The sequence below is a fragment of the Lipotes vexillifer genome, unplaced genomic scaffold, assembly GCF_000442215.2.
Source record: "Lipotes vexillifer unplaced genomic scaffold, Lipotes_vexillifer_v1.1 scaffold668, whole genome shotgun sequence".
Classification (NCBI taxonomy): domain Eukaryota; kingdom Metazoa; phylum Chordata; class Mammalia; order Artiodactyla; family Lipotidae; genus Lipotes; species Lipotes vexillifer.
Window position 1 is genome coordinate 4,312,254 of NW_006785319.1, and position 17,353 is coordinate 4,329,606.

The following is a 17,353-nucleotide window of genomic DNA, read 5'->3' on the forward strand; positions in this document are numbered from 1 at the left end:
CTTGGCATGATTTTGCCACATTAAACCAAAAAGCATTTAAGAACATTCTAGAGGCCAGACTACCCCATGATGGTGCTGAGGACTGGTTTCACTAAATAATTCATGATCAAAACTATATTCTAGGGCTTCCCTGGTGGTGCAGTGGTTGAGAGTCCGCCTGCCGATGCAGGGGACACGGGTTCGTGCCCCGGTCTGGGAAGATCCCACGTGCCGCGGAGCGGCTGGGCCCGTGAGCCATGGCCACTGAGCCTGCACGTCCAGAGACTGTGATCCGCAACGGGAGAGGCCACAACAGTGAGAGGCCCGTGTACCACAAAAAAAACAAAAAACAAAAAACAAACTATATTCTAGAAGCAAAACAGCAAACATGACTGAGACAGGCGTGTATGGGGTCTGAGGGGTGGTGGAGGGGCTGAAGGAGTTTCTCTCTTCCCTCCTCACCCAAATACTCCTTCTTAGTTGGTGTGTTGAGAGCTTTCAATTTTCAAACACACACGTACTCAGAAACTAAACTATGCAGTTTCTCCCCAGTGTTTTAAATTTTCAGATGATGCTTAGTTTATGATTTTCCAACACAGATCACGGGAGACATTTAATAAATCATATCACCTGTGTAGGTGATGACAATGGATAAAACACGATGAAAGAAGAGTTGCATGAGCTCAAACAGAATCCAAAATGCAAGACCAAAGCAGTCTTAATCCATTCCACCAAGAACACCTTCAGAATTTTTGGCCCAAGATTTTAGTGTTATTGTACATAAAGCAGCAGAAGAGATAACCTACTCCATAGATTTGTTCACACAAACTTTCTTGTGGATAAAGGAGATATTTGGTTCCTACTTTTATATCTACCTATCTATCTATCCATTCATCTATCTATCTATCCATGTCTGCCTTGTCTATTTAAAACAGCAATGTAAAAGATATGCCTTAACCCCCTATAGAATTTCCACATCAGGTCATGCACGAGACTGAGTCTCAGAAGTCCCCTGTATCAGGGAACAGCATTGTGCAATTTTATACAAAGCCATGTCACAGCAAAACATGCAGTTGTATGGTTTCCAGTTTGAAAAGTGACCACAGTACCTGACGTGGGGACTGTACAGGTGGGCGGTGGGGTTTGAGTGTAACTCACAACAAGAAGGTATGCGATTAGCTTTTGCACAGCAAAGGAAACCATAAACAAAACGAAAAGACAGCCCACGGAATGGGAGAAAATATTTGCAACTGAAGCGAACGACAAGGGATTAGCCTCCAAAATATACAAAAAGCTCATGCAGCTCAATAGGAAAAAAACCCAAACAACCCAATCAAAAAATGGGAGGAAGATCTAAATAGACCTTTCTCCAAAGATAACATACGGATGGCCAATATGCACGTGAAAAGATGCTCAACATCACTAATTATTAGAGAAATGCAAATAAAAACCACAGTGAGGTATCACCTCACATGGGTCAGAATGGCCATCATCAGAAACTCTACAAACAATAAACTCTGGAGAGGGTGTGGAGAAAAGGGAACTCTCCTACATTATTGGTGGGAATGTAAACTGGTACAGCCACTATGGAGAACAGTGTGGAGGTTCCTTAGAAAACTAAAAATAGAGCTACCATATGATCCAGCAATTCCAGTCATGGGCATATATCCAGAGAAAACCGTAATTCAAAAAGAGTCATGCACCCCAATGTTCACTGCAGCACTATTCACGATAGCCAGGACATGGAAGCAACCTAAATGTCCATCAACAGATGAATGGATAAAGAGGATGTGGTACATATATACAATGGAATATTACTCAGCCATAAAAAAGAACACAATAATGCCATTTGCAGCAACATGAATGGACCTAGAACTGTCATACTGAGTGAAGTAAGTCAGAAAAAAACAAATATCATATGATATTACTTATATATGGAATCTAAAAACATGGTACAAATGAACTTATTTACAAAATGGAAGTAGAGTCACAGACAGAAAACAAACTTATGGTTACCAGGGGGTAAGGGGAGGGGAGGGATAAATTAGGAGATTGGGATCAACATATACACACTACTGTATATATATAATAGATAATAAGGCCCTACTGTATAGCACAGGGAACTCTACTCAATACTCTGTAATGACTTATATGGGAAAAGAGCCTAAAAAAGAGTGGATATGTATATATGTGTATAACTGATTCACTTTGCTGTACACCTGAAACTACACAACATTGTAAATTAACTATATAATCCAATAAAAATTAATTAATTAAAAAAAAGAAGGCATCAGATCAATTCCAGTTTTTCCCTCAGGATGGCACTCAGCATCCCTTCCACTTTGGACCCTAACAGGCTCACACTCTGCTTTCCAGGCCCCAGTGCACGGGTGTGAGAAGCTCAGGACTGACCTCGGTCTCTCTGACCAGGAGCCACCACGATCCCCGAGAAAGCGCAAGCCGCGTCTGGCTCCCGAGAGATGTGCAGCCGGGTCTGTGTGATGCTGAAGCAGAGACACACATTTTCCACCCTTTGGCAAGAAGGGAGTGAAACTGGTGACTTTGCTGATGGGAAAAATACTAAGAAAGCAGTCTTCGAGGTGGATGCACTGTGAAACACCTGGACAAAAATTTCTGCTTCTCTTATAAACATCATTTTCGTCTATGAGGAGCCATAAAAATACAAGAAGTGCGAGGCGGGAGGGGAGGACACCTGGGCTTCTGGACCACACAGCTCTGATGAGGCCCAGGGATGTACAATTCCAGGGCAAGATGCCTTTCCTCCTGGTGTAGCATAGGAAGCGCTCATGGGTCAGGGCACATAAATGAGAGATGCCCGGTGGTCACTCTGCTGACATCTTCGGGCTGCTTTCCCGTGAGGTGCATTTCCAGGCTGGGGTCTAGTTGGTGGTGGCTTTTGGTCAGCAGAAATATGCAACAGATCACTCTTTTCTCCTGGAATCTTAGCAGGATGTTTTTTCATCTTGAGCTTAGTTTGCTTTCTGAGTATAACAGACTACAGTTTTAAAAGCCTTAAGTCACTGAGCCTGACCTTCTTGTCTGAATGGAACTTCATGCCTCCCTAATAAAGAACTTGATGTAAAACGCAGCGTGCAGACCCCATGATAAAGAAGATATTGTCTGTAAGGGGGTTTCAAATTTCCAGGGAACTGCAAAAACACTGTTCTGCTTATGGCTTTAAAACGGAAACAAAGAGCTATTGAAACCAAAGAGATACATTACCAGAGAGAAAAAAAGAAAAAGCTTCTTACCAGGTTCAGCTGTGGATCGAGGTTCTGTTTCCCACATGAGAAAAAAAAAGAAATCAAAACAGAGTATTAGGCTGGGCTTCCGTTCATACTAAACCTACCCATCTTTTTCTGTGACCTTGTCTAGGACACGTCTGCAGAAATGGTGAAGACAAACTCCATCAGGGCGGCTTTAACGTGCTGCACCCTGCATACCCTCCCCACTCGGAGAACAGAAATCTATGCATCTCACACTACAGTATATAAAATAGATAATCAACAAGGACCGACTGTATGGCACAGGAAACTCTACTTAATATTCTGTAATATTCTACATGGGAAAAGACTCTGAAAAAGAATGACTATATGTAAACATATAACAATCACCTTGCTGTACACCTGAAACTAACACAAAACTGTAAATCAACTATCTTCCAATATAAAATAAAAATTAAATTAAATACTAAAACAAATAAAATGCAAAGAAAGAAAGGAAGGAAGGGAGAGAGGGAGGAAGGAAGAAATCCATGCATCTCAGTGACTAAGCCCTTCCCGGTTCTCCTGGAGCTGGACAAGAGAGCTTGGTCAGACCTGGGGGTGGTGGGACGGGCCCCTCTCCTTACTTTTCTGTAGGATCCGGAAGTCTGGAGAGTCCTGGATTTCACTGCCTTGTCGGAACCATTGGACCTGCAGCGGGGGCGTGCCTCGGACCCGGCACTCCAGCACGGCCGCCTGTCCCTTGGAGGCTGAGATGCTTTGCAGCTCCTGAAATGCAAGGATCTGTGCACATCAGGCATTGGTGTGGTCTCACACAGCTTCACAACAGAGAGTAACACTTCCCAACCTTAGAGAAGCAAACACAGGGTTTGCATCATAAAATCAGGCCAGGAGAAACACCTTTAACTGCATGTAATGAAGTGAGTAAGGCTTCTCATGGGGCCAGCAGAAATGCTGGGCCCACCCTGCAAAGGTACGGCTCTAGTATTCATGGAATTTTATGGTAATGGGTACCTTTATCTACACTGAAGAGTGAGCTGGTGGAATGCAAACGTCTTTAAAGAATCGCACTACATGAGTGTAGAGTCCTGAGAGACCCAGACAGGAAGTCAAGGAGACCCCACTTGTCGCCCAAGCTCTGAGCTTCTCGCGGGGCACCACCTCTGCCCACCAGCTTCCGGGGTCCGCTTTACCAGGATGAGGGTTGGCATTTTCTCATTTGGAGATTCTGAGTGAAATAAGAAAACAGGAGCACTTCCCCCGCCTGACCTTCCTTGCCTCTTCCCCTGCTGTCACCCTGGTGCCACCTACTCCAACTCCAGCCCAATAAATGTTTACAACCCAACAGACCAGAAATGTGTTTGGCTTCACAGATGCAAAGACGTGAAGCTTGTAAACTGGCTATTGAATACCAAAGGAATAACTGGCCCCTTCCAGGTGTCCGCACTCTGCCCTTCCCCTCTGCGATTGCTTAGCCACGGGCCCACTGAAACTTTCTGCCTATTTACCCTTCTGACCACAGGGTATTACATCTGATAAAGGACACGAAGAACTCTTAAAAGATGTCAAACATGATCAAGTAATTCACCTATGCAGAGACCCAAAGCAAACAAATTCACATCAGGAAGTTTTTTTTTTTTCTTTCTTCTATTTCTGTTTTTGCTTTTTACATTTTTCTGAAGAGCCAGCCAATGGTGTGCTGGGAACAACAGACCCTGCAGCAACTGGCCTGCAGTGTGTGTGCCCCGGCCCCGTGGGAATCCTCAAAGTCCATGATGCGGGCAGGACCATAAAAGTCTACTGCGAAGTCTGGGAAGGCATTTGATGAGAATTCTGCTGGCTAAGGTCTTTTGTTTTGTTTTGCTTTGTTTTTAACGGAAAGGTGAAGATTATTACCTACTTCTGAGTGCATTCTCACTCCACCCTTATTTTTAACTGTAGGAAAATCTCTGGTTTTAAATTGACTTTCACTTTCTGATTGGTCCAGAAAGCGCTAATTTAGCAGATCAGCAGGGAAGATGTGGCCCACAGGGTCCAGCTTGTGTGGATGGATGAATCAAGGCCCCCGGCTTGTCCAGGAAGTGTTCACAGCACATTACAGATGCTGCACAAATATTCTTCATGTGTGAGCCTTCAGACACCACAGGGGGACTCTGTTTGCTCCTAGGATTATGCATTTTGTTCAAACACTGGAAAATCACATAGGTGGTAAATGGGAAGATGCCAAAGACTTTATACAGTCAAACCTCTGCGGTTAGCCCAGGTGTGCCACCTGGCCCCTCCTGGAGTGAGCTTTTTCTCTTGACGGAAGCCACCGTAAACACGGTTCGCTCGTAGGAACCACAGTGAGGACCCCAAGGGAGGCCAAGAGCCACCTTCAGAGGCTGACCTTGGCAGTCAGGGTCGTCCACTCGGCAGACTCTGGGACCCCTGGGTGTTTCAGGGTCCACAGAAGAGCATCTCTCGTTGTCAGGTCCACCTGGTATTGAGACTCCTTGGAGGGTCTACTGCTCTGGGGAGAAATGCCACACGGAGCAGGCCGCTCTCCTGGCCCCATGTGTGTCCCTGTGACTCACAGCCCCGCTGTCCCCGCCAGCTCTGCGGCTCTGGCTCAGCCCTGGGGAGCCTTTCCCAGCGACGTGGGAGAGCACGGATGGAGGCGCCAGTGGACTCGCAAAGCCCAGGCCACCCCCTGTCACCACCATCCCCTCCGGAACCAGAGCCCAGGCCCCCAAAGGACAGGGCAGAGCAGGGAGAGGCGCCGCCCGCAGGGAAAGGGCACAGGTGCCAGTGAGGAGGAAGACCATGCAGAACGGGGGGACACCCACTGTCCAGACCCAGGACGCGGAGCTGCAGGCACGGGGACACAGCCCTGAGCTCCGGCCACTCGACAGTTTGCGACTTAAAAACTCAAGCTTTGTAAAAAAGCTGAATTCTGGTTTGCTTTTCTTTCTATTAAGCTCAGAGAACGCTTCCTGGTTTTCTCTGGGGAAGGCGGGACACTGCTGCTGGAACCTGTGTCTCAGGAGCTGGACTGCACTGCAGGGGAAAGGAACAGGGTGTGTGCCTGGGACTGAGGGTCTCTCATGGCCCTGGAGGAATTCCGCGGCCCTGAGGGAGGAAAGGAAACTCTCAGGGCCTCTGCCCTCCCTGGTGCCACCAGGACACGCTTGATCGGCCTCAACCCAGAGGTGCACGGGGCCCTGGCTCCAAAATCAACTGTGTCCCCAGCAACAGTGTGGCAGGTAACACAGATTTCCCGGCCAGTTTCATGAGGCTGCTTGAGAAAAACTCTTAAACTACAGGTAAACGTGCCGTGCCCACCCCTCCGTAAACAACTCCTGCTCTAAGCACCAAAGGATGGACGGCCTCATGGGCTGTTACACCAACATGGTTGTTGGCAGGTTTGACATGCCTTGTTTTCTTTCTTTTTGGGTATTTTATCCTGGGAGGCGACTTCAATGTTGCTGTCAACAATTATCATTTGTTGCATCCTACGGTCAATACCCTGTTTATGAAAAGGTCTTTAAGCAAGCTGGATGCAGGCTGGTTTAGGAGAAAGAAATCATTCCCTACATGAAGACCATTCAGATGCTCTTCTTGGCTGCCCTGCAGATTTACAGCTTTTAGATGATGGGTTTATAGAAACTGCTTTCACATTTGTCTTTAGTTACTTGGAATTGATTTTTGTGAAAAGTGTGAGGTTGGGTCCCACCTCTGCTGAAGAACCCACCCTGCCCAGTGACCGCAGGGTGCTGGGGTGTCTTGTGGGCGCTCTCTGGGCCTCGTTCGTCCATTTGTCCAGCCTTGAGCCAGCACTGCTCTCCTGATGCTCTGGCCTTGGGAAGTCTTGACATCTCAGATCCCTAACACCATTTCCTCCTGCTTGTATAGGAGGGCCCTGGCTGCTCTGAGCTGCTTTTTCTTCCACAAAGTATTTAGAATCAAATGGCCAAGTTCAACATCAAACACAAATAAAAACAAGGAACCTGTTGGAATTTGAGCCAGATTTGCACTGAATTTAGAGACTGGTCTAGGGTCATGACTTCTGACAGTGTACTGGTGCACAGGCATGGTGCACCTCTCCCTTTACTTGTGCCTTTTAAAATGTCTTTCAAATAAAAAAAAAAATGACACAATGAACTTATATACAAAACAGAAACAGACGCACAGACATAGAAAACAAACTTATGATTACCAAAGGGGAAAGGAGGGGGGATAAATTAGGAGTTTGGGATTGACATGAACACACTACAATGTGTAAGAGATAGACAACAAGGACCTACTATATGACACAGTGAACTATACTCAATACTTTGTAATAACTTATAAGGGAAAAGAATCTGAAAAAAAGTCTATGTATAACAGAATCACTTTGCTGTACACCTAAAACTAACACAACACTGTAAATCAACTACACTCCAATAAAAAAATAAAGTTTATAACTTTCTCAAAAAGGGGGTAGGAAACAGAGAAGAAATACTACACGGGACCATTTCTGAGCTTAACAGTTGACCAACGAAATGCATGTCATCAGCTTGGCAACAGAAAACACCAACTTGGACAAACTGAAAATCAGTCAGTTTTTTAAAAAAATGTCTATAAAACTTGCCAGTTCTCCCAGTTCCCTACCCAGCATTTTGTGTTGTTTCTTGTACTGTTTCCCAGTCTATTCTGAGCTCTGTCAGGTCCAACGTGAGCAGGGCCACCTCCCTCAGATCCTTTACAAATTATGGTCACACAGCAGCTGCACAACAAATATCTACTCAGCCCAAAGGTAACCATCATCCACTCGTAATTTTTAAACACTGCTCCATGAAGCCACAGGGGAATGGAACCTAAGGCCCAGAGCAGACCCACTGAATGAGACGCACAGATGCCAGACCTTGGTGAAAACAGGCGGGAAGCAGGCGGCTGCGGGTCCATCTGGCCGGCAGAGGCACGAGGTGGGGCTGGGAGCCTGAAAAGCAGAGGCACGTGGGTCAAACTTGGAACATACGAACCGCTGAAAAGATGGGCTCTAAGACCTGGTGTTACTGGGACGGTGCCCAAGAGGGACCCACGTGGGTGACAGCATGGCCGCTGACAGGGCTTAGCATTCATTACATACTTACCAATACTTAAATATCAAACACTAAAAGGAGTCCACTGCCTTAATCACAACTATTTCTGTGAAGTCCACTCTGCGTTAGGGGTTTAAATGAAATCTCTACTATACGTGCCATCGCTGACTTACTTCTACTGGTTGGTTCTTTTCCAGTTTATGATCTCAGATGTGTTTTCTTCACTGGCTGTGTACCCTACACATCACAGAGTGAGTCACATACTAGAATTTCTAAAATACCCATGGGTGCCGGTAGCTGGAGGGCACAATGATGTTCCTTAGACACACTTAGGAGGTAGGAATGAGTTCACATTTCAAAAGTGTTGGGTTTGAAGATACTCGTCACAGCACAAAGTATCACAGTTGATTCAGAAACATCCAGATTTTAATCGTTTACATTAAAAAAACCTTCATGTCTTTTGTGTTTTGCAAAGTAAACTTACTACAATGACTTTCCAGTCATTCGTACTGCTTTTCTTTCTTGGATAAAGCAGTCTTACAATGAAATAAAAAAGCAGGATAAAACAGCATGCTGAAGGGAAGGAATGCGAATTTTTTTCTGTATTATCTGTTTAGCTCGTAGGGGACGGGAAAACTTCTGTATCGGCAGGCGGACTTTTCTAGTCTTCTACTTGGTTTTAAAGGAGCTAATGAATTTGGCTACACAAAAGATGGCACATACGGGGAGAATCCAACAGTAATAGCTAAAACAGATGTCATTTTATCAGAGTACTGCCTGCTAGAAAGAGAAATTCCCGAAGGAAATGCAGATATTGATTAATCGGTGGCATGTCTTTTTTTTTTTTTTTGGCAGTACGCAGGCCTCTCACTGTTGTGGCCTCTCCCGTTGCGGAGCACAGGCTCCGGACGCACAGGCTCAGCGGCCATGGCTCACGGGCCCAGCCACTCCATGGCATGTGGGGTCTTCCCGGACTGGGCCACAAACCCGTGTCCCCTGCATCGGCAGGCGGACTCTCAACCACTGCACCACCAGGGAAGCCCTGCGGCATGTCTCTGATTACAGATTATTTTCAGTGCATTAAAAGGAAGAACTTTATTTACCATTTTCTTTTCTCCCAGTTCTGTGTCCACTTAGAAAATATTTCAAGGGAGTACTAGTTATACTCTTCAGTGAGTTTGGCTCCTTGTGGGCTGTGGAACACTTACCTGTTGAACAGGGACAGACAGTGGCTGAATCACGGCTGTGGTCACCCCTGTCTTTGGAGATGATGATCCTATCGTCAAGGAAACGGAAGTTGTTTTCTTCTGAGCCCTGGAAGGGACCAAGGGTTCACTCAGAATTTTTTAAGCAGGAAGTATTCTTTGAAGCATTTCCACAGACTAGCCCAGTTTCTTTATGTCTACTCAACCCGCTTCAACTGTAAGTGCTTCCAACATCGGGACCCGTGACCTACAGTTAGAATAGCGGTGGGCAGTATAGGCACAGACGGCCCTAGACATTAGTTAAATAAACACACAGAAAAAGGAAAAATAGCGCATGTAACTATGTATCTCAGCTCTTACCAGAGAGCTGAAATTACTGAACTGGAAATCCTAAGACAAAAGAAAATACTTGGAAAAAGGTCAGTCTCTAACACTAAGCAGATACGTAAAACATGCAGGGTTGGGGGTTCTATATTTAATGCAGAGTTCTCGTTGTCTATTTTCAGTCTAGCAGCTGTTCTTTGTTCTGGCTTCTCACTGTGTAAAGTCAAGAGTATCTTGGAATTTTTACTTTGGTGCATAAAACTTAGACTTGTTTCCAGGCCCAATTCTGCTAAGTCACGGGCTGTGTAATCTCAAGTGACTCATGTCACTTCACTAAACCTGAGATAATTGACTGGATGCACAGGTGGTAGAGTATGTGATCTTACTAAGATCCCTTTAACATGAATATTCAGTGCCTATTTGATGTTAAATGGCTATAATTGTTATGCATATACTAGCAAATCAATGAAATGTATTACCACGATCTCAATGTCCATGGAGTTTTCCACAAAATTTCGGTAGATTTTACTTTTTTATTTTTTAAAAACATCTTTATTGCAGTATAATTGCTTTACAATGGTGTGTTAGTTTCTGCTGTATAACAAAATGAATCAGCTATACGTATACATATATCCCTATAACTCCTCCCTCTTGCGTCTCCCTCCCACCCTCCCTATCCCACCCCTCTAGGTGGTCACAAAGCACCGAGCTGATCTCCCTGCGCTATGCAGCTGCTTCCCACTAGCTATCTATTTGACGTTTGATAGTGTATATATGTCCATGCCTCTCTCTCACTTCGTCCCAGCTTACCCTTCCCCCTCCTCGTGTCCTCAAGTCCATTCTCCACATCTGTGTCTTTATTCCTGTCCTGCCCCTAGGTTCTTCAGAACTTTTTATTTTTAGATTCCATATATATATGTTAGCATACGGTATTTATTTTTCTCTTTCGGACTTACTTCACTGTACATGACAGTCTCTAGGTCCATTCACCTCACTATAAGTAGCTCAATTTCCTCTCTTTTTTATGGCTGAGTAATATTTCATTGTATATCGCTTCCATGTCCTGGCTATTTTAAATATAGCTGCAGTGAACACTGTGGTACATGACTCTTTGAATTATGGTTTTCTCAGGGCATATGCCCAGTAGTGGGATTCCTGGGTAGTATGGTAGTTCTAATTTTAGTTTTTTAAGGAACCTCCATACTGTTCTCCATAGTGACTGTATCAATTTACATTCCCACCAACAGTGCAAAAGAGTTCCCTTTTCTCCACACCCTCTCCAGCATTTATTGTCTGTAGATTTTTTGATGATGGCTAATCTGACGGGTGTGAGCTGATACCTCATTGTAGTTTTGATTTGCATTTCTCTAATGACTGGTGATGTTGAACATCCTTTCATGTGTTTGTTGACAATCTGTATATCTTCTTTGGAGAAATGTCTATTTAGGTCTTCTGCCCATTTTTGGACTGGGTTGTTTGTTTTTTTGATATTGAGCTGCATAAGCTGCTTGTATATTTTGGAGATTAATCTTCTGTCAGGTGCTTCATTTGCAAATATTTTCTCCCATTCTGAAGGTTATCTTTTCATTTTCTTTATGGTTTCCTTTGCTGTGCAAAAGCTTTGAAGTTTCATTAGGTCCCATTTGTTCATTTTTGCTTTTATTTCCATTTCTCTAGGAGGTGGGTCAAAAAGGATCTTGCTCTGATTTATGTCACAGAGTGCTCTGCCTATGTTTTCCTCTAAGAGTTTGATAGTGTTTGGCCTTAGATTTAGGTCTTTAATCTATTTTGAGTTTATTTTTGCGTACGGTGTTAGGGAGTGTTCTAATTTCATTCTTTTACATGTAGCTGTCCAGTTTTCCCAGCACCACTTATTGAAGAGACTGTCTTTTCTCCATTGTATATTCTTGCCTCCTTTATTAAAAATAAGGTGACAATATGTGCATGGGTTTATCTCTGGGCTTTCTATCCTGTTCCATTGATCTGTATTTCTCTTTCTGTGCCAGTACCATACTGTCTTGATTACTATAGCTTTGTAGTAGAGTCTGAAGTCAGGGAGCCTGATTCCTCCAACTCCGTTTTTCTTTCTCAAGATTGGTTTGGCTATTCGGGGTCTTTTGTGTTTCCATACAAATTGTGAAATTTGTTGCTCTCGTTCTGTGAAAAATGCCATTGGTAGTTTGACAGGGATTGCAATGAACCTGTGGATTGCTTTGGGTAGTATAGTCATTTTCACAATGTTGATTCTTCCAATCCAAGAACATGGTATATCTCTCCAACTGTTTGTAACATCTTTAATTTCTTTCATCGGTGTCTTATAGTTTTCTCCATAAGGTCTTTTGCCTCCTTAGGTAGGTTTATTCCTAGGTATTTTATTCTTTTTGTTGCAGTGGTAAATGGGAGTGTTTCCATAATTTCTCATTCAGATTTTTCATCATTAGTGTATAGGAATGCCAGAGATTTCTGTGCATTAATTTTGTATCCTGCTACTTTACCAAATTCATTGATTAGCTCTAGCAGTTTTCTGGTAGCATCTTAGGATTCTCTATGTATAGTGTCATGTCATCTGTGAACAGTGACAGCTTTACTTCTTCTTTTCTGATTTGGATTCCTTTTATTTCCTTTTCTTCTCTGATTGCTGTGGCTAAAAATTCCAAGACTATATTGAATAATAATGGTGAGAGTGGGCAACCTTGTCTGGTTCCTGATCTTAGAGGAAATGGTGTCAGTTTTTCACCATTGAGAACAATGTTGGCTGTGGATTTGTCACACATGGCCTTTATTATGTTGAGGTAAGTTCCCTCTATGCCTACTTTCTGGAGGATGTTTATCATAAATGGGTGTTGAATCCTGTGGAAAGCTTCTTCTGCATCTATTGACATGATCATATGGTTTTTCTCCTTCAATTTGTTAATATGGTGTATCACATCGATTGATTTGTGTATACTGAAGAATCCTTGCATTCCTGGGATAAATCCCACTTGATCATGGTGTATGATCCATTTAATGTGCTGTTGGATTCTGTTTGCTAGTATTTTGTTGAGGATTTTCGCATCTATGTTCATCAGTGATATTGGCCTGTAGTTTTCTTTCTTTGTGACATCTTTGTCTGGTTTTGGTATTAGGGTGATGGTGGCCTCGTAGAATGAGTTGGGGAGTGTTCCTCTCTCTGTTATATTTTGGAAGAGTTTGAGAAGGATAGGTGTTAGCTCTTCTCTAAATGTTTGACAGAATTCGCCTGTGAAGCCATCTGGTCCTGGGCTTTTGTTTGTTGGAAGATTTTTAATCACAGTCTCAATTTCAGTGCTTGCGATTGGTCTGTTTACATTTTCTATTTCTTCCTGGTTCAGTCTCTGAAGGTTGTGCTTTTCTAAGAATTTGTCCATTTCTTCCAGGTTGTCCATTTTATTGGCATAGATTTGCTTGTAGTAATCTCTCATGATCCTTTGTATTTCTGCAGTGTCAGTTGTTACTTCTCCTTTTTCATTTCTAATTCTGTTGATTTTTCTCCTTTTTCTGGATGAGTCTGGCTAATGGTTTATCAATTTTGTTTATCTTCTCAAAGAACAAGCTTTTAGTTTTATTGATCTTTGCTATTGTTTCCTTGATTTCTTTTTCATTTATTTCTGATCTGATCTTTATGACTTCTTTCCTTCTGCTAATTTTGGGGTTTTTTTTATTCTTCCTCTAATTGCTCTAGGTGTAAGGTTAGGTTGTTTGAGATGTTTTTTGTTTCTTGAGGTAGGATTGTATTGCTATAAACTTCCCTCTTAGAACTGCTTTTGCTGCATCCCATAGGTTTTGGGTTGTTGTGTTTTCATTGTCATTTGTCTCTGGGTAATTTTTGATTTCCTCTTTGATTTCTTCAGTGATCTCTTGGTTATTTAGTAGTATATTGTTTAGTCTCCATGTGTTTGTATTATTTCCAAATTTTTTCCTGTAACTGACATCTAGTCTCATAGTGCTGTGGTCGGAAAAATACTTTATACGATTTCAATTTTCTTAAATTCACCAAGGCTTGATGTGTGACCCAAGATATGATCTATCCTGAAGAATGTTCCATGAGCACTTGAGAAGAAAGTGTATTCTGGTTTTTTTGGATGGAATTCCTATTAATATTAAGTTCGTCTTGTTTAATATATCATTTAAAGCTGTGTTTCCTTATTTATTTTCACTACGGATGATCCGTCCATTGGTGAAATGGGGTGTTAAAGTCCCCTACTATGATTGTGTTACTGTCGACTTCCCCTTTTAGGGCTGTCAGCATTTGCCTTATGTATTGAGGTGCTCCTATGTTGGGTGCATAAATATTTACAATTGTTATATCTTCTTCTTGGATTGATCCCTTGATCATTATGTAGTGTCCTTCTTTGTCTCTTGTAATAGTCTTTATTTTAAAGTCTATTTTGTCTGATATGAGAATTGCTACTCCAGCTTTCTTTTGATTTCCATTTGCATGGAATATCTTTTTCTCTCCCCTCACTTTCAGTCTGTATGTGTCCCTAGGTCTGATGTGGGTCTTTTGTAGAGAGCATATATGTGGGTCTTGTTTTTGTATCCATTCTGCCAGTTTATGTCTTTTGACTGGAGCATTCAATCCATTTACATTTAAGGTAATTATTGATATTGATCCTATTACCATTTTCTTAATTGTTTTGGGTTTGTTTTTGTAGGTCTTTTCCTTCTCTTGTGTTTCCTGCCTAGAGAACTTCCTTTAGCATTTGTTGTAAAGCTGGTTTGGTGGTGCTGAATTCTCTTAGCTTTTGCTTCTCTGTAAAAGGTTTAATTTCTCTGTCAAATCTGAATGAGATCCTTGCTGGGTAGAGTAATCTTGGCTGTAGGTTCTTCCCTTTCATCACTTGAAATATGTCCTGCCACTCCCTTCTGGCTTGCAGAGTTCTTGCTGAGAGATCAGCAGTTAACCTTATGGGGATTCCCTTGTGTGTTATTTCTTGTTTTTCCCTTGCCGCTTTTAGTATTTTTTCTATTTAATTTTTTATAGTTTGATTAATATGTGTCTTGGTGTGTTTCTCCTTGGATTTATCCTGTATGGGACTCTCTGTGCTTCCTGGACTCGATTAACTATTTCCTTTCCCATATTAGGGAAGTTTTCAACTATAATCTCTTCAAATATTTTCTCAGTCCCTTTCTTTTTCTCTTCTTCTCCTGGGACCCCTATAATTCGAATGTTGGTGCATTTAAGGTTGTCCCAGAGGTCTCTGAGACTGTCCTCAATTCTTCTCATTCTTTTTTCTTTATTCTGCTCTGTGGTGGTTATTTCCACTATTTTATCTTGCAGGTGACTTATCCGTTCTTCTGCCTCAGTTATTCTGCTATTGTTTCCTTCCAGAGAATTTTTAATTTCATTTATTGTGTTGTTCATCACTGTTTGTTTGCTCTTTAGTTCTTCTAGGTCCTTGTTAAATGTTTCTTGTGTTTCCTCCATTCTATTTCCAAGATTTTGGATCATCTTTACTATCATTACTCTGAATTTTTTTTCAGGTAGACTGCCCATTTCCTCGTCATTTGTTTGGTCTGGTGGGTTTTTACCTTGCTCCTTCATTGGCTGTCTGTTTCTCTGTCTTCTCATTTTGCTTAACTTACTGTGTTTGGGGTCTCCTTTACGCAGGTTGCTGGTTCATAGTTCCTGTTGTTTTTGGTGTCTGCTCCCAGTGGCTAAGGGTGGTTCAGTAGGTTGTGTAGGCTTCCTTGTGCAGGGGACTGGTGCCTGTGTTCTGGTGGATGAGGCTGGATCTTGTCTTTCTGGTGGGCAGGACTGCATCCAGTGGTGTGTTTTGGGGTGTCTGTGACCTTGTTATGATTTTAAGCAGCCTCTCTTCTAATGGGTGGGGCTGTGTAACTGTAGCTTGCTGGTCTTTGATGGAGCTGGGTCTTAGCATTGAGATGGAGATCTCTGGGAGAGCTTTCGCCGTTTGATATTACGTGGAGCCGGGTGGTCTCTGGTGGACCAATGTCCTAAACTCGGCTCTCCCACCTCAGAGGCTCAGGCCTGACACAGGGTTGGGCACCAAGACCCTGTCAGCCACACAGCAAAATTCACAACTGCTTGGATTCCCAAATACAGAATAAAGTCCTTTAAATCTGAGGGCCCAACCCAGACGTCAGCTCTCTGGTGGTGGATCCTGGACATTGGTATTCGTCATGCCTCCTCAGCTCTTCTGTGGCAAACAGCAGGCAGGACGAACATGGTGGCAGTCTTTGCTCCCAGGGAGGATGGGAACAATTTTACTTTATTTTTGCAAAATAATAAAGATACTAACATTGTATGTCTTCGTTGGAAAAACTAAATTTTGAGATTTTCATGACGAGATCTAACTAGAAACAGACTTTATCCAAATGGAAACCCATTTCTGGCCTAATTAGATATGTTCTAATACGTATGGATAACTTGGTTGACATTTACATTTTAGAAATGATTTAAGTAATTTTCCCTCAACACAAGTGTTCCTTTCATACATTTATTTTTTTATTTTTTAATTTTAACATCTTTATTGGGGTATAATTGCTTTACAATGGTGTGTTAGTTTCTGCTTTATAACAGAGTGAGTCAGTTATACATATATATATGTTCCCATATCTCTTCCCTCTTTGTCTCCCTCCCTCCCACCCTCCCTATCCCACCCCTCCAGACAGCCACAAAGAACCGAGCCGGTTTCCCTGTGCCATGCGGCTGCTTCCCACTGGCTATCTACCTTACGTTTGTTAGTATATATATGTCCATGTCTCTCTCTCGCCCTAACACACCTCACCCTTCCCCCTCCCCATATCCTCAAGTCTGTTCTCCAGTAGGTCTCTGTCTTTATTCCTGTTTTACCCCTAGGTTCTTCATAACATTTTTTTTTCTTAAATTCCATATATATGTCCTTTCATACATTTATAACCTGTTAGTTGTCAATGAAACTAACATGGTGGATGGTTAGACTTTGGCACATCGATGATGAAATGCGCATTTCAAAGTTCAAATTCTTAAGTTAAAAACTGTGTTCCAGTTTCAAGCATTTGGTCCTTGATTGACATAAGCTGACCTCTTCAGAGCACAACACAAGTGGCATCACACAGCACAATTCTGTTGACAGTCTTTGCTTATAACTGATGGAATTGTAGGTACTTACTGTGGCATGGCTCCAGGTTTTGATTTGAACGCTAAACTTTCACTGTCAGAATCTGTTGAACTGGCACCTGAGTGGAAAAAAAAAAAAAAGATGTAAGTAGTATCTATAATTGCTTCCAAAGGTAATGCTCTTCACTCAGACAATAATGTACAAAGTCTTATTTTGAAATAGAGAATGGTTCAGACCATTTTTACTCAGACTGTTTTTTCAGATAATCATTTAAAAAAAGAACTACCAAGAAAAGCTTTCTTCAAAGCAGTATGGGTTTAGTGTCAGATTTATTATCAGTTTCATTTTTGTCCCTTTGGCCATGATAACCACGATTTTAAATGGCTTATCAAATATGAAATAAATGCACGTGTGTCTGTGGGTAAAACATCCATAGTTTTAACCTTCAACTCTTT

At 42.5% G+C, this 17,353-nt stretch overlaps 1 protein-coding gene across 1 annotated transcript in view; it reads right to left on the reverse strand.

Moving 5' to 3' along the window:
- PALLD (palladin, cytoskeletal associated protein) overlaps positions 1–17,353 on the reverse strand; it is a 417,875-nt gene that overhangs the window by 234,323 nt on the left and 166,199 nt on the right. The window contains exons 3-7 of the mRNA XM_007457377.1: positions 16,950–17,016; positions 9,496–9,601; positions 8,110–8,184; positions 3,851–3,992; positions 3,252–3,275 (exon numbers count right to left, since the gene is read on the reverse strand). Of these exons, the coding sequence (XP_007457439.1) occupies positions 3,252–3,275; positions 3,851–3,992; positions 8,110–8,184; positions 9,496–9,601; positions 16,950–17,016 (414 nt within the window). The remainder of the gene's footprint in view (positions 1–3,251; positions 3,276–3,850; positions 3,993–8,109; positions 8,185–9,495; positions 9,602–16,949; positions 17,017–17,353) is intronic.